This window comes from Mirounga leonina, unplaced genomic scaffold (assembly GCF_011800145.1).
Source record: "Mirounga leonina isolate KUSES-001 unplaced genomic scaffold, KU_Mleo_1.0 Mir_168, whole genome shotgun sequence".
Lineage (NCBI taxonomy): Eukaryota > Metazoa > Chordata > Mammalia > Carnivora > Phocidae > Mirounga > Mirounga leonina.
In genome coordinates this window covers 17,954,270-17,980,866 of record NW_023270426.1, presented here as the reverse complement: position 1 = coordinate 17,980,866, position 26,597 = coordinate 17,954,270, and the positions used below count along the sequence as shown (strand labels likewise).

The window sequence follows — 26,597 nt, the reverse complement described above, 5'->3', positions numbered from 1 at the left end:
CGGTTCTGAAGCCTGACTATGCTTCCATCGACCCCAGAGCTTCCCTAAATAGAGGCCGGGCCCGCTCTCCAGGGGGGCCAGCGAGACTGAGACCCCAACAGCCCTTGCTTCCAACCATCCCAGGGGCAGACCCTAGATTTCTGTTGAGTTATCTGAGCGAATTATTTCATTCTTTCTTTATGTCCTAAAGAAACCCACATCATTTTATTAATGTATTTGCAATTATAGTGTAACGATTTCCCGTTTAGTGTGGTCCGTGATACAGGGACACTTAATCAAATATCTGCATGATGGGCCTTTAAGTTCTCTGGGGCCAGAAGCTTTTCCCATCAATTAAGCTTCAAAGAAATGAGTTTTAGGCTCATCTGCAACTGTATTTTTATTTTTCTTTTATGGCTCCCCTGCTTTTCTCCTGGTGTCTTTAGAGATACCAGGAAATGTAGTGTGGGACTGAAGTATTTATGTGGTATGCAGAGAACAGGTTTATAATGGTCATTATAAAATATCAAAGTGCTTTGAAGTAGGACAATTTATATTTCCATTACAGCCATCTCATGGGTGCCCTCCTCAGTGCCGGAAGGGAAAGGGATGTTGCCCTGGAGGTGTTTGCTCTGGAAAGAGGTTGGATTTCCAGAACCTTCCACGGACCCCACCCTCACCCCACACTCCAAAGGTCTTGGGAATCGTACCCATTAAAATGCGAAGAGGATTTCGCAGCCATCCAGGGTGTTCCTCTGTGACAGCTGAGGTGCCGTCCTAGCCACTGACTCCTGCAGTAGCCCCGAGGACAGAGATTACCAGCCCCGTTGCACAGATGAGGGAATGGGGCACAGGGAGAGAAGATCTGAGCACCTCATGCTAGGGCCTTGTTCATTCAGTTCTCTTCTCCAGTCCCCACTTATGCGAAGGAGTTGGGACTGGCTACAGAAGGTTCCAAGTGGAGGCAGAAGGAAGTCCTGTGAGCATGGAGTAGCTATGTTTAGTTAACCTGGTAGTTGTTTTCTGGCTTCCTGGACTCGGGGCAGAAGGAAACATATGTATGTCTCAATAGGAGCCATTGTAGATGAAAGTTCCATGTCCATCCATTTGGTCATTCCTTCGTTTATTTGCCTTGTGTTTGCTGCATGCCAGTCACTTGCTACCGTGCCCACGGGTTCTCGGGCTCTGACAAGAAGGGCAGAGTGGACAAGTAGAGGCGGCGAAGACGATAAACCCCGTGCAGGGCTTGCCCAGGGTGCTGCAAGGACACAGAGGCGTGTGAACCCAGCCAGGAGCAGTAGGGAGGTGATGTGCAGCCTGGCAGTGCACCAGCCAAGCTGCAGAGATGATGAGGAATTTGCCAAGCGGGGCGAGGTAGGGCTGTGGTACCATGGCCCAGAGGTGATGCCGGGCCAGTTCGAGATGCTGAAAGTGGCTCAGAGGTGCGAGCCGGGAGGGGCCACGTGAGGCCGGACAGCCGCGGCAGTTGGGCGCCCCCAGAGATCCCTCCAGCTGCTGAGTAGAGGGGGATTGGTTGGGACACGATTGGAGTCTGAGGGCTCCCAGGCTGGAGTGGTCATCCAAGTAGTGTGGAGGGTCTCCTTGAACTGGAGCAGATGTGGTAGGAAACACTCAAGAGGCAGAACTAGCCTGAGCCACAACTGACTGGCCAGGGATGGGTGGGATTTCAGGGGTGATGCGTGACGTGTGGTTTGCACAGCTGGGGGCTTTGGCGGAGGACCACTGGCTGGATGGGGTGTAAAAGGAGAAGCAGTCTCCTGGAAGGTTCCACGCAGGCCACGTTGAGTCCAGGGGCCCTGCAGGACGGTGTGGGGAGATGTCAGGCCAGCAGTGCGGTAGGAGGTCTGGAGCTTAGCAGAGGGTCTGGACTGGGCAGCGCATGGACACCTCTCTGGTCTCCCCCTGCTCCAGCCCGTGATTATCGCCCTTTAACCAAAGAACCTGAGCCTCTGAAAGCCAGAAAGGCACTGGCAGGAGGAAGAGTCAGTACCCTCATCAACGAGGAGAGGCGACGGTGCCTGTGGACAGCAGGGCGGAAGATGGAGGGGAGCAGGGCAAAGAGGCCATCCGGGGACCACCTCATGTCCCACCCGCAGGAGCCACTCCCCGAGAGGGCCCTGGCTTCACTAGGCTGACACACCCCACCTGGGCCTCCAGGAGCAGAGCGATGGGGGCACCCCCCTGGGGCCCCTCGTGGGCAAAGCCAGTGAGTGGCCCAAGTTGCCCCATCCCTGGGCAGTTGGCAGTTTTCAGAGTGCACGTGGTGGGGTGGGCTGGCTCACCCAGCACTCATCATGCCATGCCCGGGGCAGGCAGGGCCAAGGGTCCCAGGCTCCATTCAGCCCAGACCCCTCCCGAGCTCACCTGCCAACCGGACGTCTCCCCAGGGGTAACCCGGGAGGCAGACACATCCGGGGACTCCGTCTCACCCCCACACACAACCTGCGATACACAGACACCCTCCGAACTCCCCTGCCAGACACCCTCCACACGCTCTGTGACCACCCAACACCCTCTAGAGCCATACAAGCATGAGCGACTTATAGGCAAGAAATCTGTTTCTTCAACCAGTATCCCCTACTTCGAAGTCAGATCAACTCTACTGAGCTAGCCGATCTGGAAAAGGACACTTCTTCAGCTCTTAGGTTTGCTTTCTGATGAACGAAACGATGGTTCTTCGGTACCTGGTGCATATTTAAATCTCCAAGAGGGTACCTGGGCGGCTCAGGCGGTTAAACATCTGCTTTCGGCTCAGATCATGATCCTGGGTCCTGGGATCGAGCCCTGCATTGGGCTCCCTGCTCAGCGGGGAGCCTGCTTCTCCCCTCCCTCTACTGCTCCCCCTGCTCTCTCCCTCTCTCTCTGTCAAATAAATAAATCTTTTTTAAACATTAAAAATAAATAAATAAACAAAGCTCCGAGAGGTGTACAGTCTCGACTGTGTAACATGCAGCCTGACACCTGGAGACAGACCTGGGAGAAGAGTCTCCTAAGGCAGGAGTGCCATTTGAACTGGATTGACGGCTGGTGTCCCCATGCAGAAGCCCCACTTCCCCGCCAGCAGACTCCCTCACTGTATATTTACTTTTAGTCCCACGCTATTTTCTGTGATCCATTAGTTCTTCTAAGCCATTTAAAGCTATAATCAGGGCTGTTTGCTCAGGGGGATTTGATCCTGATAAGCGGATCCAGACCCACTCCTTGAATTCGCTGTGGGCTTTGATGCAGCGTGAATGCGCCCCAACTAAACAAGCAAAAACACCTGCCACCACTTTTCCCTCCTCTCCTTTTAAAAACAAGGCCAAGTGTGTGCACAAATTAGTTGCAGAGGATTGTTGACAGCCCGCTTCTTAGCTGAGAAATGTACCTTTGGCCCTGTCCTAGGGTTCACAGGGGCAAGCCCCCACCTAAGAACACAGCGTGAGTTCCCTCGATGGTCGCTTGGTAAGAATGCACAGCTGGTCCAGAGGTCGGGCCTGGCGTGCCCATCCCAGTCTCACACTCGGGTAAGGGCAGGCTGAGGGCCTTACTGGGCCTTACTGGGAAGGATGCGTCCCCGAGCTGACAGCGTGGGCCTGTAGCCTCCGCCCACCCCACCCCCCCAGCACCTCCCTGAATGCAAGCCCTCCCCAGCTGCAAGAGAGAAGGATGTGGCCCGTCACAGTGCTCATCTTTCCACCTCCTGGGGCCCGACCTCCTGGAGAGCAGGGCCCGCACCTTGTCCCCTCTCTGCCCCGATGCCTGGCCCAGGACTCGGTGCACCTACACCCCAAGTGCATCTCTGCTGAGTGAATGGGGACAGGACTTCAGGACTGCTCAAGGCTGACTGTGCTCGCTCCCCACTCCCCCCACCCCCGTCTCCTCCCCCAGCTGGATAGCCCAGCTTGCCGGGGAGGATGGAGATGTGCTTCCTGGAGCCTCCAGACGATGGGGGCTGCCAGCAAGTGGCTAGGGTTCAGAGTTCTTTGCCCCGTGCCTCTTTGGCCTGTGTTCATCCTGAGATGTACAGTTACAGTAAGCCTGGTGGTAATTCATGTGCTCACGAGTCCACAGAGCAGGGGGGAGCTCCAGAGTCGCCGTCTCTGCCAAGCCAGGTGTTCAGACTGGTTATAAATTATCTCCTGCTGTGGAGTAAAGCGCCTTCTGCTCCTTCAGTGTAAATTATCCGAAAGTCACGTTGCCTAGGATCAATTCGTCTGTCCCCAGTTGGCAAGCATGGGTAAGGGCGCAGGCGGGGCGGGTACAGTCACCGCAGGAAGGGTGCCCACGCTCCCTGTCCCTGACGTCGCCGCTATGGCGCAGCAGGCCCCAGCTGTTTCGTGGGTGTGTGCCACACGTTGGAAAGCATAAGTTAGTGCCGGAGGGCAGCTGATGTTGAAAATCAAGTGTGGGGCCTGGACCCTGATTGCCACAGCAAGGGGGATGCTGTCTAGGAGTGGAGAAATGAGCTGTGCCCAGAAGGGTAGGTGAGGACGCTGCCCAGGAGAGAGCTTCACATGGAGGGGACTGGCTGCAACGCCTCCAGGCCCAACCCTGCCATCAGCCCTGGCTGCCCAGATGTCACTGGACTGGGAGGTGTGGCTGCACAAGGGTCCGTCCTGTCCCCTCTGAGGAGGTGACCCTTGATGCCCATTTCTGGGTCACACAAGCCAAACAGCCAGGGCTGTGGAGGTTGAGTTGCACCTGAGCCTGGAGCCTCATTTCAGTCCTCACAGCCTTGGGAGCCCAGGAGGGGCAAACTGGGGCGGAACAGGCCAGGGCATGGTCTGTGATAGGGTCCTAGGGCCTTGCTAAGTGGCCCTGCCCCCTGGGGCTCTAAGGAGGCCAGCCCCCTGTGGTGCCAGGGTCCCCGGCAAACCCTCAGCAAGAACAGAGTGCCTGGGCAGCCACCTCCACACCAACACCTCTCCGCCAAGAGCCGCCAACTGCCATCCAGGCCTGTGACGGGGGGCAGTATTCCATGGGACAGCATTTCAGAGCCACGCCCACAGAGCCCGTGACGGCGCCTTAGCTCTGCGGTGAGCATGCACCAGATTCCTCTCGGGAGCTGAGTATGGGGGTGACATAGGGTGCCCCAGGACAGTGAGGATCTCCTGACCCTCAGCCTCTTCCATTCCCTCTCCTAAGGCTGCTCAGCAAAGCCCACCCTACACCCATCCTCCTGCCCAGAGACCCAGGCCTGAGCTAAGAAGCAACACCTCCAGGGAAGACAGACAACATGGTGCCTGGCCAAAAGGATGCCCAGTCCAAGATGACTTGTTGACCAGACGGACCCGAGAAGCTACTGCTGCGCCACATCGGTGACCCTCTCCTGGGAACCACTGACTCCCAGCCATGCCACGCCCTCCTTCGTGTACCCCGGCCTGGGCCTGGCCAAGGACAAAGCTCCTACCCAAAGCAACTGATAGCTTTCAGCTGTTGAGGAACGCCAGGTCACCTCTTTTACGTAAGCATGTTATCGGGGCGCCTGGGTGGCTCAGTGGGTTAAGCATCTGACTCTTCATTTCTGCTCAAGTCATGATCTCAGGGTCGTGAGATCTCACATGGAGCTCCACTCTGAGCGCAGAGTCTGCTTAAGATTCTCTCTCTCCCTCTGCCCCTCCTCGCTTGCACTCTAAATAAATGAATAAGCATATTATTCAAGTATAACACACAGAGAAAATGAGTAAATCATAAATGTATAGCTCAGTGAATTTTCGGAGAGAGCATATCTTGTGACCAGCTCCCAGGGCAAGAGAGAGAATCTTACCAGCACCCAGAAGCACCACCCGCTCTGCCCCATTCACGTCCCCATGCAAGTGTAACTGCTGCTCAGCTTGCCTTTTGGAAGAGGAGAGGACGTGACAAATCAGAGAGGTGGCTAAAGCCAACAGTGCCACTAAGAGGAGGCCCCAGGAAGAGGGGCGGGGCACCACAGAAGAGAGAGGAGTCCAGAGGGTGAAGAAAAGCTCCACGAGAATGTGGAAGAAAATGGCCCTGTCCGGGGCGCCTGGGTGGCTCAGATGGTTGGGCGTCTGCCTTCGGCTCAGGTCATGATCCCAGGGTCCTGGGATCGAGTCCCGCATCGGGCTCTCTGCTCCTTGGGAGCCTGCTTCTCCCTCTGCCTCTCTCTCTCTGTGTCTCTCATGAATAAATAAATAAAATCTTAAAAAAAAAAAGAAAGAAAGAAAATGACCCCATCCGTGGGGCAGGCACAGACCGACCGTCACGTGAGCACAGCACTTGGAACAGAAAGCAACTCCCTAAGAATTGAAGAGTATGGTTGCAATGTCAGCTTGGAACTTGGACCATTCTAGACTCCATGCTGAAAGGAGAAGAGACTTTTGAATGGGAGCAGTAAAAATTATTAGTGGCATCGAAAATAGAGCTCTGTTGGCCCTCGGGCTCTTTTCTGCCCCAGAGGTCAGCCATGGGGCATTGAAGGCCCCTCTGAGCTCAGGCGGGGGTCCAGCCACTCCACACTCCCTGAGAATAGCTGTTCCCTGGTGGTTCTGTGTCTGAGGGCCCTGAAGAGCATCCTGCAATGGGGACCTTCCTAGATTTTCTTTCCTACCATGCTTAAGACACCGCCCTCCATCTTACCCCTCTGGGTCACATGGAAATGCTCTCACTGATTGCAGCTGTGGCCCCCTGAAGGGACACCGGCCCTGGAAATGGTTGCCAGTCACTCCTCCCAGTTGGAGGCCCTGGAGTTCCCCATCTTTGGGGATCCCCAGTTTTTCCAGGCACTGGGTAAGAGGGTCAGCCCAAACCCTGGGCCCCTGAGCCAAGGCGGCTGGCAGGAAGAGCCCCTCACATGGGGCACAGTTTCTCCCTCCGCCTCCTGCTATAGAGCAGCCTGTTCTCTCCATGATTATGGCTCTCGGGGTCTCTTTGCAAGCGTGGAAGGCTAGAATTTAAAGGGAAGGGAGCTGGAACCAGAGCAGGAAAGGCCCCAAGGGGTGTGCACACAAAACACCAGGCAGGTGGCAGCCCGGCTCAGGTCTCAGGGCTGAGAGCCGCAAGCTGAGGACCACTGCCCCCACCTGTCCGCCCCCGCCCCCGGGGTGCTCTGAGCGGCACGCGCTCTCCTTGGGAGAGTCCTGCAGGGTCGCTCTCGCTCCCATCTCTGGCGGGTCCTGAACCCTCTTAAAGCTCCTGAATGCATTGTCATGCCACACAAGGCAATATCAAGGCCATTCTTGGCATCTGAGAAGTTAAGAATAAGGAGGACACGGAGGGCAAAGCGATTTCCCAGCATGTGCATCTGCTGAGAGCACCTCCACCAGCATCCCATCGGGCTGCTGGCCCAGCGTGCCAGGGAGGGAACCGCTCAGCCCGCCGGGCGCTGAGCCATGCCTGGAATAGCTCCATTTGCTGCAGGAGGAGGGGCCTTCTGAGCGGTCAGGGGAGCCACACCCTGGTCTCCCCGCTTAATGCCCCCTGCCGGCCCTTCCCTGCCGGCCCCTGGCTCCTCGCATTGCCGGGCTCTGGGTTCTGGACACGAACCAGGGCCTCCACAGCCTGCTCACCGGCTCAGACACGGCCCATCTGGGGCCGGCTTTCACAGAGATGAGTCTCCGCTGCTCCCTCCACAGGGATGAGTTTCCAGGGTGGTTAATCCCCAGAACAGCGGTGCAGACGCAGGGAAGAAGAGCCTCCCCACCCTCCTCCCAGCAGCTCAAGCACTGGAAAGAATCCAAAACTCTCCCCCAAAGACTGTGTGGTTCTCCTTCGGAACTGTTGTGGAGTTTTGTTTTGTTTCACGTTGACCTGGGATTTACGGTCAGTCCCATAAGTCAGACGGGTTCAGATAAATCTTCAAACCTCAGAATCTCTGTTCAGGTAATTCTTCTCTGCAATGCCATTTCCCGCCAAGCCCATGTCAAGGCACGAATCCCCGGCTTTGCGCACACGCTCTTTTCTGAGACATTCTCAGGCGGTTTCCCTGTGATACTTTTCCTTCCAAAGTAAATCTCCCCACGAGCCCAGCAAAGCTTCTACAGGTAGAAACATGGGATGTGCTAACATGTGAGCAGTTCTTTCCTGGAGACGGTCGCTCGATGGCATGGATTTGCAGTCTACAGACCCCTCCCACAGAGGGGGAGCATCTGTGCTGGTTGCCTCTAAAACCAAGTGGCTCCTTGGCTCAGCTCAGAAGCTGAAGATCGCTGTGTCTGAGCAAACACCGCTGAGCCAACACCATGGTGAGAAAAACACCACAGGCTGCGCCAGGCATACGAGACAGGTGCTCAGAGGCCTTCCCGGCCCCAGCCTCCTCACCTGCTGGCCAGAGCACTCGTGCCCTCCCCAGGGGTGTCCTGGAAGAAGAGAGACAGAAAAGAGCCCAGATCTGCAGAAAGGGGAAAGGAGGCAGGTCCTGGCCCCTGCCCCCGTGGTGCCTACGTGAGGCCTCTTTCTTCAGTGGGACATGCGCCAAGATGAAGCCTCTTCCTCGGGGGCTGCTGCCCGCTGCGTGCCGAGGACCCGGTGGGCTCCATGGCCCAGGCGTGTGGCTCTGCGCTCTCTGCCTCCCCGAGCTTGGCCTTCATAGGCTGGGGCTGTGCACAGGTACGCGCATGTGCATGACGTATCCACAGGACCACTCACTCCCAGGTGCACTCCCACACTCTTCCCACTCTCTTAAACATCTCAGGACTAAGGAGTGTCAAAAGAAGTAAGACCACCACCTTACACCCACTGGGATGGCCCCTGTCAAAAAAAACAAAAACCAAAAAACAGAAAATAAATGTTGACAAGTATGTGGAAAATTTTGAACCTTTGTGCACTGTTGGTGGAAATAGAAAATGGCAGACCACTTTGGCAAATGGTATGGTGCTTCCTCAAAAAAAAAAAAAAAATTAAAACTGGGGCACCTAGGTGGCTTAGTCAGTTAAGTGCCCAACTCGTGATTTCGGCTCAGGTCATGATCTCATGGGTCATGAGATAGAGCCCCGTGTGGGGCTCTGTGCTCAGCAGGGAGGCTGCTTGAGATTCTCTCTCCCCCTCCCTCTGCCCCTCCCCCCTTGTGTGTGTGTGTGCGCGCGCTCTCTCTCTCTCTCTCAAATAAATAATTTTTTAAAAAATTAAAAATAGAGGCACCTGAGTGGCTCAGTCGGTTAAGCGTCTGCCTTCAGCTCAGGTCATGATCCCAGGGTCCTGGGATCGAGCCCCGCATCGGCCTCCCTGCTCATCAGGGAGCTTCTCCCTCTCCCTCCGCCCCTCTCCCCACTCATTCTCTCTCTCTCTCTGAAATAAATAAATAAAACCCTAAAAAAAATAGAATTACCACATGACCCAGCAATTCTACTTCTAGATATATACCCAAAAGAAGTGAAAGCAGGGTCTTGAAGAGATATTTGTACATGCATGTTTATAGCACTGCTACTCATCATAGCTAAAACCTGAAAGCAACTCCATGTCTACTGACTGATGAATGGATAAGCAACATGGGTCTATGCATACAGTGGATATTATTCAGGCTTACAGAAGAAGGGAATTAGGACACACAACAACATGGATGAATCTTGAAGACCTCACGCTAAGTGAAGTCAGCCACTCATGAAAAGACAAATAATGTATGATTCCACTGGCATGAGATAACTTCGAGTAGTCAAAATCATAGACAGAAAGTAGAATGGGGGTGGCCAGCAGCTGGGGGAAGGCGGGAGTGGGGGCTGTTATTTCATGGGTACAGAGTCTCAATTTTACAAGGTGCAAAGAGTTATGGAGATGGATGATGTTGATAGTCGCACAAAATTATGAATATATTTAACGCCACTGACCAATATACTTAAAAATGGTTAAGATACTAGATTTTACATTATGTATATTTCATTGTGATTAAAAAAAAAAACTGGGTAAAAAAGAAGGCCACAGATTCTAATTGTTCACATAGATCACTTTTCTTTAACCCTGTCAGACCCAAAGCCACCTTTTCATGGCAAATATTTTATAGAGCCCCTGTATCATCTTGAAAGGAATGCGTGTCTTATTCAAACTGTGATATAAAGGAGAAATATAAGAAAAGTAGGAGGGGGGCACCTGGGTGGCTCAGCCGGTTAAGTGTCCGACTCTTGATTTCGGCTCAGGTCATGATCTCAGGGTCAGGAGATCGAGCCCCGTGTCTGGTCCGCGTGGAGCCTCCTTAAGATTCTCTCTCCCTCTCGTTCTGCCCGCCCCCCCAGCTTGCACGTGCTCTCTCTCTCAATCTCTCTAAAAAAAGAAAGAAAGAAAGAAAAGTAGTAGGAATAAACTATGCCTTTCAATATGTAAATGTTTAGACACCAAGTGCTTATACTGACTCGGGGTAGTCAGATGTCAGCACTTACTATGTGGATCCTATGAACACAGCAGCTGCAGATGGAGCCTGTGACGGGCACATTATGTTGACACTTCGAGTACGTAAGTGACATTGTTTTTGGAGATGTGATGCTCCAAAATGGTGAACCATTCCTGACAAAGTTGTAAACAAAATTTACAGTTGAGGTCCCGCTCAGCTCTGTAACCCCTCGAAGACCAGAGCAGCTCAAGGCTCAAAACAGTGACATTCCTGGGCATTACTGACTCCTGAGGAGTAACATTTTCTCCATCTTGATAGCAGGACCCTTCCCTTTGGTTAGGTGTTTGGGGGGGATGGAGTCTCATCCATTCAACAAAATGAATGGAATTACGGAGGGCGGGGGTGGGGCCCTACACTCTCCTCCCTCAGGAGCTGCAGCTTTCCGCCACCAGCCTGGTGGCGGTCCCCTCGTCCAGCACTCCTGTTTCTCCTCCTGGTGCGTGTGAGGGGCGGGGCAGGAGTGTGCAGGCGCTGGGCTCGGGACAGGGCCGTGGGAGAGCCGGAGTCTGCGTGGAGTCTGTGTCCTCCTTCCAGAAGGAATCAGTGACTTGTTAAGGATCCTGGTTGCCTGTGTGTTTCCTGCTAACACAAGAGTAAAAACTCAGGCTCTTCCTGCCAGAGGGCTTTAGCGTTTATTCAAGTTTTCAGACATTACTCTTTCACTCCGGGGCCACCTGATAGATGTGCCAGTCAACCTAAAAAGTGTCTGTGGATCCCTCTCCCAGGAATCCAACCAATTTTGCTTCCTTTAATAGGAATAGAAGAGAGGATTGTCAATGTCAGATGGCAGATTGTATAGCAACATCAATCGAACCAGGCATTCATGAGCAAATGTACCATTTATCTCACAAAGGTCTGGGTGGTTTTGTTAATTTCAATTACCTGATACTGGGGCGAACATCGAGATGAGGCTGCATCCGCCAGGTCAGGCACGGGGAGAGCTGGCTGCTTCCCCCTGCGCTGGAGCTGCCGCAGCTGTGGAAGGAGCCACGTGGTCTGCGTGCTGGGTAGGTTGGGCCCAGGCAGGGCCAAAGGCCATGTGGAGTCTTGGTCTTAGTCTGTTTGTGGACCCAAAGTGGGCCCTGTGCCTTCAGCCCAGAGCATTCGAAGGCAGCTGGGATGACTCCTAGAGCACCCAGGGGAAAGAACAGGGGACACTGACAGAGGACAGGTGGCCAGCCTTTGGGACCTGGAAGGATGAGGGGCTCCTAATGAGTGTGGTGAGCCCGTTGTCGGTTCTGGCATTAGGACTCATGGGTGAGGAGGGGACCCGGGTGGAGCTTGGAGGGACGGGAGAAACAGGAGGTCAGCAGAGTACCTGCGGGCCGTGGGCAGGCAGCAACTCACCAGTGTCCTCATGGTCGGGGCCCATGCCCACCGTGGGGCACCATGCCTAGTGCTCTACGAGAGTGAAGACCTTCACTCGGCACACACAGAGGCGTTGGAACGCGATCTAAGGAGGAGACGGGCTGGGGACAAGGACAAGCTGAGAGTGTGGGGCTTGGAGCAGACAAACACAGCTTCTTAGAGGTGGGCTTTGGCAGAAAGGTCAGATTTAGAGAAGGGGCCTTTCGGGAGCCTGTCGGCCCGCTTCTGGAAGGTGGGAGAATAGCCAGTAGCTGTGGCTTAGGTCACAGTGGAAGGACCTCCCCAGGGTGCTTGAGTGTGGGTGATGGTGACCCACCTGCTCAGCAGTTACAGGCCTCCGGCGCCAGCCAGCCGGGGGTCACCAGGTGGTGTGACTCAGGGCACACCTGTTCTCGTTGGGGACTGTGAGAAGACCATATCACGTGTGCTTCACTATCTCCTAGAATTTTCAGAATTCTGTGGCTTGGTCAACACCATAAGCAAAACTACACCATGTTGGCAAAAGACTATCCTGAAGATAAACCCACTGGTTTTGGCATTTATCGTTAATTGAATTTTCTCAGAAATGGCAGCAGAAAGATTGTTAATGTTCATAAATTTACATCGAATTAAACATCTGTTCCTCTTAAGCTAAACTCCAGTGAAGTTATGGCGGCTCATAAATTAGATCTGGGAGTAAAATGCTTCTTGCTCTTTGCACAGCTTAGCAGTTTCAAAATAGACCTCAGAATGACACATCGCAGCTGAGACCCATGTAACACAACCACGTGCAGCCGTGATGTCGGTGCCAGATGATTAAGTCAAGTTTCTGCTTTGGTGGTAAAGATCGCACTTGGTTGGGCAGCAGTGACGTTACTGAGCAGGCAGGCTGGGGACAGCGCGGGAAGCAGGGCTGCGGCTGTTTGGGTGCGGGTCAGGCGAGAGTCGGCCCGTGAGCAGATCCAGCAGCAGCCAAGGTTGTAGGCACGTCCAGCCTCTCCCTTGGGCCCCTCTGGGGGTGTCCGCGTGAGGGTCTCAGGGTCCAAGCCTAGGGCCCGGGCCACCCTGCCAGGTCCGGGAAGGACTAGCTCCCAGTGAGGGTGGCTCGAGGGTACAGCTGACGACCGTGCAGTTGGTGAAGGAACGGCCTGCATGTGGTTCGGGAAGGGAGATGCCGCAGCCACAGGCTGGTGTCTCTGAGCACAGTCCCCCAGCCCTCTCCTCCGCACTTCCTTCCTTCCCATCTCCCTGTCCCTGAGCCCACACCCATCCCCGAAAGGATTGCTGGTGTTGGTAGCAGAGTTCCTTCCTATCGAGTAATCTGTCCTGAGCTCCCTTGTCCAGTAAGTTTGGACTTTGTAGGGGACTCCTGACATGCAGGGCTGCCCCACTGAGGGATGGCCATCAAGGGGTGCGGTCTTCACAGTGGCCTTGGCCTTGGACTCCCCCCCCCATAAAGCACAGAGGGTCCCCAGTGTCAGCTTTGGGCTCACTTACTGATCAGAACCCTAGTATGGAATTGGACCTTTCCCCAAGCTGTGCTGTGGCCGAATTCACCCACAGGCCTCCCTGCCGGAGCTGCTGTTCCAAGCCCGGGTCCCCCCAGACACAAACTTACATTATCCTCCTGTCCAGCTCCAGAGGGAGCTGTGTGTGCCCACCAGGGGTGACTCGGCGGAGCCACCTCTGTGCAACCTCGTGTCCAGCGGGGCACCAGTCCCTCTGTGGCTCCCCACCTTGCCACCACCACCCCCAGGCTGGCCATGCCAGACTTCATTCTGTGGGGCCACCACTGCGGGTTTGGGGGCGCCCCAGTGGACGAGATAGGGTCCACGCCCCCTGGCAAGCACAGGGCAGCTTGGACGCCAGTGAGCATGGCTTCACGTGCCACCTGCTGGAGCTGCCCCACCACCCCCACATCACACACGAGGCCCCCCCGCAGGCACTGGCGGGACAGATGACATGGGCTCCGAGCCCCCCACTCCGAGTTCCAGACCTCGGTCACTGTGGCTCAGGGGGCTGAGATCGTCCTCTCTCCTCTGGGCACGCTGCCGCCGTTCTCTGACCCCACCGGCTGTGCCCATCCACCCAGGGTTCCACAGTCGTCCAGGCAACGGGCACTCAGTGAGCACCCTCTGCGTGCAGGTGTTGGGGCTGGGTGCTGGGCATGCGCTGCACCAAGGCAAGACCTTGGCCTCGAGGGGCTTCCGCTGTCCCAGGGCAGCCTGACAGTCAGCAGTGAACAGATAGGAACGGGGAGAGAGGCTGGACAGAGTGTAGCAACGGAGAATGGGGGCAGCATACGGGGGAGCTCTTCACACGGGTGGTATGTTGGGGGAAGAGGCCAAAGGACTTGGCGATGGAACGGCTGGGGGTGAGAGAGGCAGAGAGGCAGCCAGGGCTGGCCCCAAGCCGAACCCTCACCACCCTCCCTCCCTCCCTGGGGCCAGGTGTCTCCAGCCCACCCCCTCCCCTGCCTGCAGGTGCCTCCTGTGTCCAGAACCTGGGCCTCCGTCAGGGGCCTTGACCACATGGTCTGTCCCTCGCTCCCAGTTAGAACCTGAGCTTCCCACTGCCTGAATGGTGTCTCCCCCCACCCCCACCCCAGCCACACTGCACAGACCCGCTTCCCTTGACTCTTTGGAGCTCCTAGCCCTATCCACACCTGCAGCTGGAAGCTTCACCTGCCCCGGAGCGAAGACGGTCCCTTTGAGGCCCCGTCCGGCAGGGGCACGCGTGGCTAATGGAATATTCACAGTGTCTCCCTTGCTTCCCTTTGTTCTGCACTAGACAGTGTTCCTTTGATGGACATTTAATTCCAGAGGCTGCTACCTGCTTCCTATCTCTCTTTGCTCAAAAAATTAAATGTGGATGTGCCCGTGCTCCTGCTACAATAATCTCCCTCGGCGTGGAGGGAGTATGGCTGGGACGGGAGAACATTAGAATCGTCACAGAGGGACAATTATTGAGGGAACTAGATTAATGAGATGTCATAACAACTTAGCTAGATCTGTGGCTGACCTTTCTCATGCAGAATGGGCTTGATAAATGTAGTTCATTACCAAGTTCTGACATGAAAATAGGATCACACTCTGGGCTTCTCAGCAGGCTGATCAATATTTTATCTGCCAAAGCAGCCCTGGTCTGGGAGCAGAAGGAGCCCCCCCACACACACCAAAAAAACAGGCGCTGGCAGGAAGCCTGGGGCCAGGGCTCTGGGCTGCCCCGGTGGCCACTGCACATCGAGGGCCCCCAGGCTGGCAGGAAGGGAGCTGGGCTCTTCCAAGGGCCTGTCGGGCTGCTTGTCTCTGTCAGGCTGACTGGGCCATGAGCCTCCCTCCCTGAGGGGCCCCAGAGCAGGAGCGTCGGTGGCCCTGGGCATCGGTGAAAGGGACAGTGACAAATGAGCCATGCTCCAGGTCGCCTGGGGCGTCAGGCCTGCTTCATCCCGAGAAGCCCTCAGGCCTGGCTGACTACTTGGACTTTGCAGAGAGTCCTTTTACGTTTTCTTTCCCGTCATGACCCCGGACGGTAGTGAGGGATTATTACTGCCCCCATTCTGAGGGAGGATGTGGAGGCAGGAAGGGCAAGGAAATGAACACCTTTTTTAGGGTCTCATAGCTAGTCAAGGCAGAACCAGATGGTCTCCTGACTCCCCGTCCAGTGCTCCATCCAGCCTTGTGATGACCGTTATTGATGGGGCTGATCAGCAGCCTCTGATGAAGTCACATGCCAGGTTGTTACAGGGTGGTTCCATCATCCTGGCTTCCTTATGAGACAGCCTGCCCTGGAGCCCCGAGACTCGGTTGTCACCCATAGTCCCTGATTAACTCACTCAACAAGCGTTTCACACCTTAGTGCTGTGTGCATAATTGTCCGGTCCCGTCCCATGGAGGGGATATGATGGACGCTAACGCCCCATCCAGATTCCCTCAGTCAACCCCCGAGGTTGTGTGCAACTCTGGGGGACAGCTGCGCATGACCCTGACTGATAGCATCCAACCTTGGGTCCCCACATCTTCATCCTCAGGGCCCCTGCAGGCTTCAGGAATGTGCTCAGTCCTCATGTAGGGAGTCCAGAAGTGGTGGACAGGGCGGCGGGTAGTGCCCCAGAAGCAACCCTTGGCCAACAAGGGACGGAAGTTGGTGGAAGAGTGCCCCGCACCCTCACACCTGAGTGGAGCAGCTCTGAGGCCTGCGGGACAAAGTCTCTCGAAGGTTCCATGGCACCAAGCTCCAGCTGCTTGGCATCCCACCCTTCATTGGCTTTCCCCCTCTCCGGTCTCACTTCCCGCTTCCTTTCGTGCATTTCTTGGGATCATCTCCAAACATACTACTCAGTCTAGGTCCTTGCCTCACGGGCTGCTCTGTGGAAGCCCAGAGCCCAACCTAAGAGGACAGGCTCACAAAAAGCAATCCACAAAGGGCAGAGAGCTGGAGACAGGGAGGCGGTTCTGTGTATGCAAGCAGGAGGAGCAAGGCTTCCCAGCAGAGGAGGCTGAGCTGGGCCCTGAAGAAAGCAGAAGAGAAGGAGAGAAAGTCTTCGAGAAGGCCCCGAGACAGGAGTGCCTCAGCTGTGGTCAGAGCTCAGTGAGCTTATGGGTCCAGAAGGGACCTCCTGGAACTCTCCAAACCTCATCAGAGGCTTTGACCTAGCCAAGGCTACCCTTACTCGTGACACAAATCTCTCTTTACCTGGAAACCACCAAGACTCAGAGGAAACATTTAAATGACTTTCCTAGCATGTGGAGAGAAATGTTTGCGGGGTGGATTGTGTCCATCCGTTGGTGCATACAACAGGTCCCCTCCACATCCCAGCTCGGCAGCCCCTGCTGAGCCAGCTCAGGCCCAGCCCCCAACATCACACGCAAGCATCCTGCTCTCCAGAGTTCTCTCTGGAAGTCCCAGCAGCTGTGGATCGGTTAGTGGGGAAGTGAACTCTACTCCAGGCTGACTGCACAGGCAGCAGGTGCGGGGCTCCCAGGCAGGGCTGGCCATTGCCATTCTCACCAGCATCATGGTCAGCACCCACAGGGCCCCGGGGAGGAGGGTTGTGGCCCCCAGGCCTCTGCCATGCCCCCTCCACAGACCTTCCCTCCAAAGGGCCAGGGTCCAGAGGGCCAAAGGTAAAGCCTGGGCTCTGCCCTACTTCAGAGACAGGTGATCCCTCTCACCCCCTGGGGCCCAGGCTCACCCCAAATAGGGGCAGGGATGCTAGATGCAGTGATGTCTCAGCAGGGACCATGGAGATTTGAGTGAAGAGCATTCCAGATAGAGGGGGAGTGAATGCCGAGCCACGGGCAGGAGCACGCTCTAGTGGCCGGTCTGTCCCTCCACACCCCCGCCTCTTCCTGTACCCTGTGTGAGCTTGCTGGGTGGGGGTCAGGGACGAACCAGCTGAAGTTAAGAACCCAACCCCGGGGTATTGACCATCTCTTGTCCAAGCTGGGTAAGGGAAAAAGGAAGATCTGAAAGCAGAAGCTGCGTGGGCCAGGCCTCGGGGCTCCGTGAGGGGGACAAGGGCCAACGAGGGGCTCAGCTCATTTGGTTCCTGGGCTCTGCATCCCCTGCTCAGAGGGCCCTGCTTAACCCCATGCCAACCACTGGGAGGGGGATTTGAGTGATGTCTTTTCTTTTTTTATATTCATCTGTACTTTCCAAGCATTCTTTGATGGACACATATTTCTTTTCTGTAAGACAACTATTTAAAACCAGCAGCAGCATCCTTTAGCTAAAGGCCGGGTCTAGCCGATCCACAAATGCTCCCGGCTCCCCCTCGATGAGCCACTCCAGTCTGCTCCCATGGTCACACCAGGGGGTGGGAAGGAAAAAACACAATTGGGGCTTGGTAAGCTATCCCTCATATGGGCCTTGCTAGGCTGCTCTGCGTCCTGGAACCCAAGGCCTGCCTCAGGTGGGGAGAGGTTGCCAGAGGACCGTCGTTGCTGGAGATGGAGCATGAAAGGGTGTCCCAGTGAGAGGGTGGGGACTTTGACTAAAACAGCCAGCTCCATGGCTGCAGAAATGCCACCATTGGGTGTCTTCCCTCTGGTGATCCTAATTCCCCAAAGCCATAGGGACATGAGAGGAACTCAGGAGCACTGGGCCAATGGCTTCATTATTTGATGCTGAGATTCATGTAATGTGCAACTGCTTCTGGGACAAAGAAGGATTTAGGATTCCCTTCCAGGAGCCCCCTGATTCATCTCTGGCCCCACACACTCCAGGCAGGTGAGGGCCCTCAGTAAGGACAGAAGGACAAAGAAAGTGCCTGGCATCCCGCCTTAGCCCCACATTTCCCTCCAGCCTTGTCTCGTTTCTCCCCCCCCCACCCCCACCCCACCGCACCAGCTTTCTCCAGACACTGTGCAGCTTGCTTCTGCGTGCGTCCTTCCTGCTGCATGGTCTTCCCTCCCCGTCCTTCATCCTTCGGGGCTCATGCTGGACTGCCCTCCCCGAGGGAGGCTGCTTCAGCCCAGCCTCGTGAGCTCCCCCTCTGTGGGCACCTCCGATGCCCAGGACGGGAAGCTCCGTTGTGTCCCAGCATGCCACTGGCATCTGGCACAGACTTGGAATGTAAATGCTGGCAAAGGGTGGGAGCGGCATGGCCGGTGTGGGCCCTAGCAGGGGGCAAGGCCAGGGGCCCGGGGAGCGGAGCCTTCCCCACCCCTTTCCTCCAGGTTGATTTCTAGGCATGTGCATACCTTCCTGACCAGGAGGTGTGTGCTGGGCAGTGCCAGGGTGGAGAAGTCAGGAGCTTCTGAACTCACAGGGAACTGGAGGGTGTAGGAGGAGGAGCAGAGCCTGGAGAGATGGCTTCGGTTCCCCCCGACGGGACCCACCTCAGTGCTTTCCCTGGCCTGCCAGTGTGGGAGCCCTGCCTGGCAGCAGGCAGCTCACAGGGGATGTGTGCCCCAGCACGGTCTGTGAGGAACGAGATGCATCTGCCCATCCTACTCAGCCCCACCCATCCCTCAGGGAGCCCGGCTCTGCGTGGTCCCCGCAGGTCCTCCCACCGGGAGCCTCTCACCATCCACACCGTTCCTGTGCTGTGTCCTCACTTCTGCTCCGTTTGCCAGGACTGCAGTTCAGTCTGCTGGAGGCTGGGGGGTGGGGGAAGATTGGGAGAAAACTATTCTTCCCCTTGCCCTAAACTGACTTTTATCCGGGCCCAGGAAGAAGAAAAAGCCAGCTGGCCACCACATCGGCCCGTGGGCAGAAGTGGGTTTGTAGTGGGACAAGGTCAGTGCTCTCAGCACTGTGCACCTCTATGGACTTGAGAATCAGGTTTGCCCATCGGGGGCCCTAAGAGCTCCCAGGAATGGGTATCCTCCCAGCCCCAAGAGGGGTACTAGCCAGGTTAGGGCGATGGGAGAGCCATTCTTCTCAGAGCACGGAGACTCCCAGAGAGCAAATAAATTTGATTATATTGAACACAACAATTGATTTTTCTCTAAATAAACATGCAGGAGAAAATGGTAACAGGCATCTGTTTCTAACGAGAATCAATTGACCCCAAATGAGAAGAAAATCTAGAAACACAAACAAGCACAAGAAAAAGTGGTTGGGCTGCCGAGGCCCGTCTAGGGAGGGAGGGAGGAAAAGAAACAGACAGACTCCCCCATCAGCCTTTCCCCACCACGTAGCTTCCTTGTTTGTTGCTCCTCAGCAAATGTGGTTTCAGTAATAAGGAGGGAGAGAGTAGCTATCATTTTACTGGCCCTGACTCGGTGCCGAGCCAGCCCTGAGCCCTTTATGCGCGGATCTTTTTTAACCCTCCCAAGAGCCCCACGTGGAGGCCCTGTCGTCCCCACCTCACAGGTGAAATCACCGAGGCACCGCGTCCAAGGTGCACGTTCAGGCCGCGGCAAAGCCGGGACTCAAACCCAGTGGACTCCCGGGCCAGTGCTCTTCCCAACCCTGAGCTATTACCTGGTACCCTCCACTGGCCTTGGAATGAAGGGGAGGAGCCCCAGACCCGCCAGTCCCTTCCCAGCCGTGCAGCCAGCAGCACGCTGGCCTTCAGTGGGATGGGCGGCTGGGAGCCCAGGCCCATGCCCCGGGACTTCGCAAAGCCAAGTGCCAAAACGCTCCCTCCCCCCGAGAGGGACCATCCTGCTCTGCTAACAGGCCCACGGCCTCAGCCATGCGCTGAGCCCCGTATGGTGTTCACCCCAGTTGGCCCGTCACCAGCAAGATAAACTGCATCATGTCACGGTGCCTCATGGGCCTCATTTGCCAAAACACCGTGTGGTTCTGCTGCCAATCGGCAAGCACGCCTAAGATAAAAGACCGAAGAGTCACAGGCTGTGTGTTCCAGTTTTCACTTCTTAAAGCTTCCTTTTGTTTCGTGGTCATAGACTTGTGTACACACGTTTGTTTTGAAGTAATCCAGCTCTGGGAATGTACCTAATTAACTTAAGCAGGGCTTATTAGTCCTGTTAACTCAAATTCCCTCATCTCTGAGGCCAAGGATTCAAAAGCAGCCTTTAAGGTGGGATTAAGGCAAAGACGAGCTATTACAGAATAGAACTGGGGCCGGCTTTCCTAAAGCTGCCGTGAGCCACGGCTGTGAATTCCCCCGGACCAACCTCCCCACCGCATCCGGCAATTGCCCTGAGTCTGGCATGTAGTAGGTGCTCAGTAAGTATTTGTGGGACGAGCGAACTGGCTCCTTCCAGCACGTGTGTCCTGTGAAGCGTGTGCTCAGTGTTTAGTAACTATGGACGGGACGGGTTGGCAGGCAGACGGACAGACCGGCCCCATCTCCTCCAGGTGTGCCCGCACTGCCCACAGTAAATGCCCAAGAACTCTACCTGAGCGGGCTGGGTGACCCTCTTCTCTACACCAGCGGAGAAGCCTCGCGGCAGTAACGTCACCCGTCTCTTCCAGCTGACCTGTGTACCATGGCCAACTACGCCCGCCTGAAGAATGTCCTTATGGCGCTCCAGACGCGCCGGCAGCCGCTCCCAAATGAGGACAGCAGACAAGACCCGGCCTCCCAGAAGCGCCTCCTGGTGGAATCTCTGTTTACGGACTTGGATGCAGACGGGGACGGCCACCTCAGCAGCTCTGAACTGGCGCAGGTGGGTACGGTATTCACTGAACACCGAATTATGGAGGTTTTTCCATCTGGGGTGTAGATAAAGAGAGCCGGGGAGATCCCTGTGAGCAGAATCATTTGTAACTGTCTCTCTAATGGGCCGCTAAGGAGGCCTCTCTCTGGCAAGAGCAGACCTTCCCCTGGGAGTCAGAGAGCTTGTGTTGAGTGCCTCTGAGAATATCTTATAAACAAACCCACGTCAGTGTCTTCTTCCCACCAGCCACCTTCAGCCAATATTGACAAGCTTTGAAGTGCTCTCAGCTAGCTGGCAAAAGATGCACTTCCGAGGGGCTAGTCTCTGATAAATAAATCTCCTCTCCTTGAGTCCTCTGCCTTCCTTAGCAGGAATGTTGAAAGGAAGTAGGGGCTGGGGGCTATCACCTGGGCATCCCCGAGTCCTCCCCCCTAGGACCTTGCCATTCTGTAGGGTCCAGATATCCACAACCCAACACCCAGCCCGTTTACTTGCAGGAAGCCCTGCGTCCCCCCTTGCCCACCCCCAAGCTGTGCTCTTCCGTTTGAGCAGACACTTGGGATTGGACCCAGTGGCTTGCCTCCCTCCCCAAGCACAGCACACGTGTCCCTGTCTCCAGCTTGGAGGTGGTGCTGGGGCAGTGACTGGCTTTCGGGAGGGCCTCTAGGATGCCGGCAGACAGGCAGGCCAGGTAGGCCAGAAAGACCTGCATTCCTGTCCCACTCTGCTGGTCTCCCTCTTACGGCCTGGAGCCACACCAGGCAGGTGCCAGGGTGAGGTCAGCCTCCCCAGGTTGGCCAGTGGGGTGGGGACAGCCTTTCCTCAGAGCCCGCAGAGTGCCCACCCAAAGGATAGATACTAAGGATGAGTCCCCACCTCTGATGCCACTTTAAAGAAATCCTTCCCATAGCACAGTGACCTTAGAAAAGCTGTGGCCAGGTCAGTAGGAAGGACGGGGCTGGGGAGTGCCCTAGCATTTACTGAGCATCCTCGGTGTGCATGGCACTAAGCAAGGCCCTTTACTTATGACATAGGAAACAGAAGAGTCCCTTACCGTGTAGTGTAGTCTCTAAGAACACAGACTTTCTGGTCAGGCTTCCTGAGTTCCAGCCTCGCCTCTGGTGTTTACTAGCTAGTGGGTGTTGGGAGACCACCTCACCTCGCTGCACCTGTTGCTCGTCTGTGACCACCCCAGGGTCAGCGGGTGGGTGAAAGGAGCTAAGGCACGTGAGGTGTTCTGCATGGTGCCTGGGACGTGGCACACTCTCAGTAGGTGGGAGTACTCGGGGTCAATGCCACCGTCATCATCAATGGGGCCGGTCTGTCCGTCTGCCTGCCAACCCGTCCTGTCACAAGACCTGAGTACAGAGCGGTCACCTGGAGGCTTGGCCATGCAGGGTCCCCCTCTCAAGGCCCTCTACTCCAGCCAGCCCAGAGTCTGCTTGCAGAGTGTGCGCTGGGAACCGCAGATCCTCAGGCACTTGCAGACCTTGCTCTGCTCGTCCACACGTGGGCAACACGTGCCAGTCCATCCAGAGCCTGCCTCCCAGGAGGCCTGCTGCCCACAGCCTCCCAGGCACACAACATCCCAGCCCTGGCAGCCACCATGCCACCACCTGCAGGCGTACTTGGCTCCCAGCTATGGGGAAGACCCCAAGGAGCAGGGCCAGCCACCCACAGATGACCCGCGCCACCCTGGGAAAAGCCCAGGCCCCGTCAGTTACAGTTACCTAAAAGAAGAACCATCTGGCAGGCCCCCGCACTAGATGCTGTGCAGGGAGCACCGAATGCAGGTGGCTTTGGCTTGTCTTAGAAGCACCTGCGGGCTCTTGCCGCCCCAGCCCCACGGGGCTCCCAGGTGGCTGACAGGTACACAGACCCTTCGTGGGCTTGTTGCTCTGACCTGGCGGGGATGTGCCCAGAGGCACCTGAAGCCATTAACAAGCATGGTAATTGGGCTATGATCTCCTCTTCAAAATTTAATGTATTTAAAGTCCATTTCATAAACCTGCCAAGCGGAGCCCAGCTAAAGGGGGCCTTTCCCTGACACTGAATCAAAGGCGTCAGGGAAAAACGTGTCGGTCCTATGAAAAGTTAATCAATTTCCAATGCAGAAATAGACAAGGAGAAATTTCCATCTTTACAAGATTGATTTCCAGCATTATGGTTGATCTCCCTTTTATTGAACACTTACTTGCTGGGTGAGGGGTCATTTTTTTTTAACGTTATCACATTAAATTGCCTTTAGTATAGCAGGCCAAGCTGAGACTGTTAAATAAAGAAAAAATGTCTCTGTCCCCCTGCCCCCCCAAAATAAAATGAAATAATTTTCTTTCTTCTAAGATTTTATTCTGAGCATTTTCCTTGCAAGACTTTAGTCCCAGACACCCCAGCCTCCGGCTCCAGCTGAGCGAGGGGTGCCTGGAATTTCCACACACAGTCTCCTTTTGGCTTGTGGCTGGTCATGCTGGGGAGGCCACATCCAGAGAAAAGTTCACCAGGGCGCATCCAGAGCCCCATGCCAGAATCCCCCGGGCAGACGCTTGTGCCCCTGGCAGAACGGGGTAGGCAGAGGCGGGGAGCTCAGCCCCAGTCAGTAGCGAGGCAGCTGCTCCTCTCGGGGGGAAGGGGTTCTGTGGCTCCCCAGTGCTGCCCTGTGGCTGGGGGGCTGGGCAGGCGTGCACGGATGCAGCAGTGACCCTCCCGCCCTACACAGCTGGGAGCCATGGGATCAGACGTTTGTCTGATCAGGTTCCTTCTCTTTTCTGTTTCCCCATCTGCGGCATGAAGGGGTAGACCAGGCTCTTCAAGGATCGTGCCCAACCAAGAGTGTCTGGGGTCCGCCCGCCCCAATGGGGAGAAAACACACCTGAACGCTCATCCTGACTCTGCCCCAACCCCTGTGTGACCTCGGGAAAGTCCCTGCCCTCTCTGAGCCTCATCTCTAGAAGGAGAGGCTCAGGCGAGAGGAAACCAGAGAGCATGGGGTGCTCCCCATGGCCCACGGAGCTACCATGGGAGCCCTCACCCCACCCTCAGGGGGGCGACCCCAGTCCCTCTTGGCCTAAGCCGTCTTCCAGCCAGGCCCAGAGCCCTACCCTTACTGCCTGCTCTGGCCTCATCCCTTTCCTCACCCGCAGCACGTGCTGAAGAAGCAGGATCTGGACGAGGACTTCCTGGGGTGCTCGCCCGGCGACCTCCTCCGATTTGATGACTCCAACAGTGACGGCTTCTTGACACTCCACGAGCTCTACACAGCCTTCCGTAAGTCAGCGCCAGGACAGGCTCGGCTCTGGGGCCTGTCCTGGGTGGTCGCCAGCACTGGTTTCTTTTATACGCGAATTTGTTGGAATTTGTTTTGCAACAAGCCTGAGCTTTAAGAACAAGGTAGACGAGCATGGGTGGGAAGAGGGAGGCCTTGCTTCTGCTCTTTTTGGAGAAAGGGTCTTCTTGGTGGTGTTGGAGAAGCCTAGGACTGTGCTGTAAGCATGTCGGGGTGGGGGTGGGGGGAACTGCTACACACCCTGGCGGGTGGTCTATGACTGCGCCTGGAGGGAGGGGCTTTTAGGGTTTCTCCAGGCTGCCACCCGGCCACACCAAAAGCAAATCCTGCAGGAGGATTCTGGAGGCTTGGCCAGGCAGGAGTAGGGAGCTTCAGGAGAGACCTCATGTAGTTCAGCAGTGAGGAGAGGGGAGGGTGCTGCCAGGCCCAAACTTGAGATGAGAGGGGTGGTCGCAAAGAGAGGAAGCCCCTTTATGTCAGAGAACATTCCGCCTCTGCTTAAAGCAGGTGATATGTGCATCCTGCGTGAGGCATCTTCGGACACCGCCTGCAAGCTCCCTGCTCCTAACAGCAGGCCTGGGGGTGTGGGGAGTAAGTGCACTGAGGACTCCGAACCACAGCATCCTCTCCCCCAACCCCAGCCTCTACCTGGAGTTCTGCTTTCCAGAAAAGTATTCCTGCTCCGCGTTGACGCCACTTCGGTGCCGTTACTGCGAACGTTCTCCAGGCCCGGGAGGGAGGCCTCTTGATTGTCTGGCAGGAAGGGCTCTCGTGGTAGATGGTGGAGGTACTCCCGTGACATGAGCAGAGAAGGGAGTGTGGCTGTCCCCTGTGGGTGGTGTCCGTGAGCTTGACACGTGGGTGCCTTTCCAGTTCACAGCATCCCTCTAACCCCAATTACAGGGCTCTGCTTGATATCCTGTGACCAGCTGCGGTTCCCCGTCACCCCCCTCCCTGCCCGCTCCTGACACTCACATTGACGTATACTAGTTCATAATGAGGTGTGAATGACTGGTAGGCTTCACCCGCTGTGGGGAGTGTCCGCTTTGTGGGTAGAGTAATTTATGCCTTGAAATAAATCTCTTAATTTTAGAATGAGTGGTGGTAGCAGCCGCTGCCTAGACCCAGCTCATAAGAGCCAATTAGATTTTCAGGAATTTTGCAGTTAAACAATTGCTAGCTTTACACCAGCCATGCCAGGAGTATTTACACCACAGAAATTTATACCACACAAATGCTACAAAAGTGGGGGGGCTTTTTTTCCTCTGGGGAGCCAGTTGTTAAGCATTGACCTGCCCATCACTGGGCAAGACCCTCCCTCCCGTCCTCAGCGCAACCTCCTGCAATATTCTCTCCACCTTCCCCAGAGACCCCCTGATGATTCTAATCCCAGAGAACAGGAACCAGGGAAGAGAAGAGGTCAGGACAGATGACAGGGAGAGCAGCAACCAGTGTCCTGGGGGACAGCTCTGAGACATTCCCAGCGATGCTTTCTGGTGTATGGCCCCTCTGCAAAAGATGCTCAGAAAGAAAAAGTCAGCAGATTTTCAGAGCCAGGGGCCAAGGCTGGACGTCAAGGACTTGGAGGCTGCACCAGGCATCAGGACTTAGATGTCCCACGATGACATCACTAAGCAGAGCACGGCGCTGCTCAGCTCCGTCCTGGTTCCCAGCACCACAGAAGCCTCTGCCCCATGAGTTCTGTTCCTGAGAATCAGTCAGGGCCAAGCAGCAAACTATTGGCTTTACTCTCCAGGAAATGCAAGCATCCTGGTTGCCCGAGATGAAAGAGAAGGCCTCCCTGGGCCCCCTAATGAAGGTCATTATAAACATGAGCTACCTGTGGAAAGGGAGGGGAGTCATCACCTTGCCTCCGGCCATGCAGAGCCATGTAGTGTCTGGTTCCTTCATTCCTGGATTATTATTTGAAAAGCTTTATAATCATCATTTTTTAAAGCAAATTAGATTCTGCTATCCCCTTGGACTTGTTTTGAACCAGGCAACCAAACCATTCATCACAGCCCAACCCAAAAAAATAGATATGCAGTAAAATGTAAATTCACAGCCATTACGGAAGCCACAAAATGAGTTAAACCCAGCCATAAAGGCCTGACGGGCAGCCACACAGAGCATGTGGCGTCAATGGTTTTTCAAAGTCATGGGAACTCTACACTGAATCCCCGCAGCTCTGGGAATGGATTTATGGTTCAGTGAATGTTAAATAGGTAATTGAAATGAGACATATAGGTACAACTTATTACCCAGACATCAATGAACATTATAGAAATCTCACTAAAACTCAGAAAGTAATATCTCACGCATTTTGGCAACAACATTTTTGATTTAATTTTAAAACCTGGAGCTGATGAGCTGGCAAAGGTGGAGACTTTGAAATTGTATTTGCTTTTTTGCCAGTGTCCTTGGGTTTCAGGCAGGACAGGACAGGGTCTGTGGGGTGACTCCTGGCAACACTCGGTCGCTCTCTTGAAGATGGGTTTGGAGGACTTTTCCCTGCAAAGCGGGTTGTATTAAGTTTTTGGTGTCAGGGGAAGGGGGTGTCCTAAATCAT

At 55.4% G+C, this 26,597-nt stretch overlaps 1 protein-coding gene across 1 annotated transcript in view; it reads left to right on the top strand.

The window, feature by feature from the left end:
* The window catches only part of FSTL4 (follistatin like 4), a 542,960-nt gene that overhangs the window by 404,628 nt on the left and 111,735 nt on the right, over positions 1-26,597 (top strand). The window contains exons 5-6 of the mRNA XM_035014126.1: positions 20,561-20,754; positions 23,886-24,009. Coding sequence (XP_034870017.1) covers positions 20,561-20,754; positions 23,886-24,009 — 318 coding nt within the window. The remainder of the gene's footprint in view (positions 1-20,560; positions 20,755-23,885; positions 24,010-26,597) is intronic.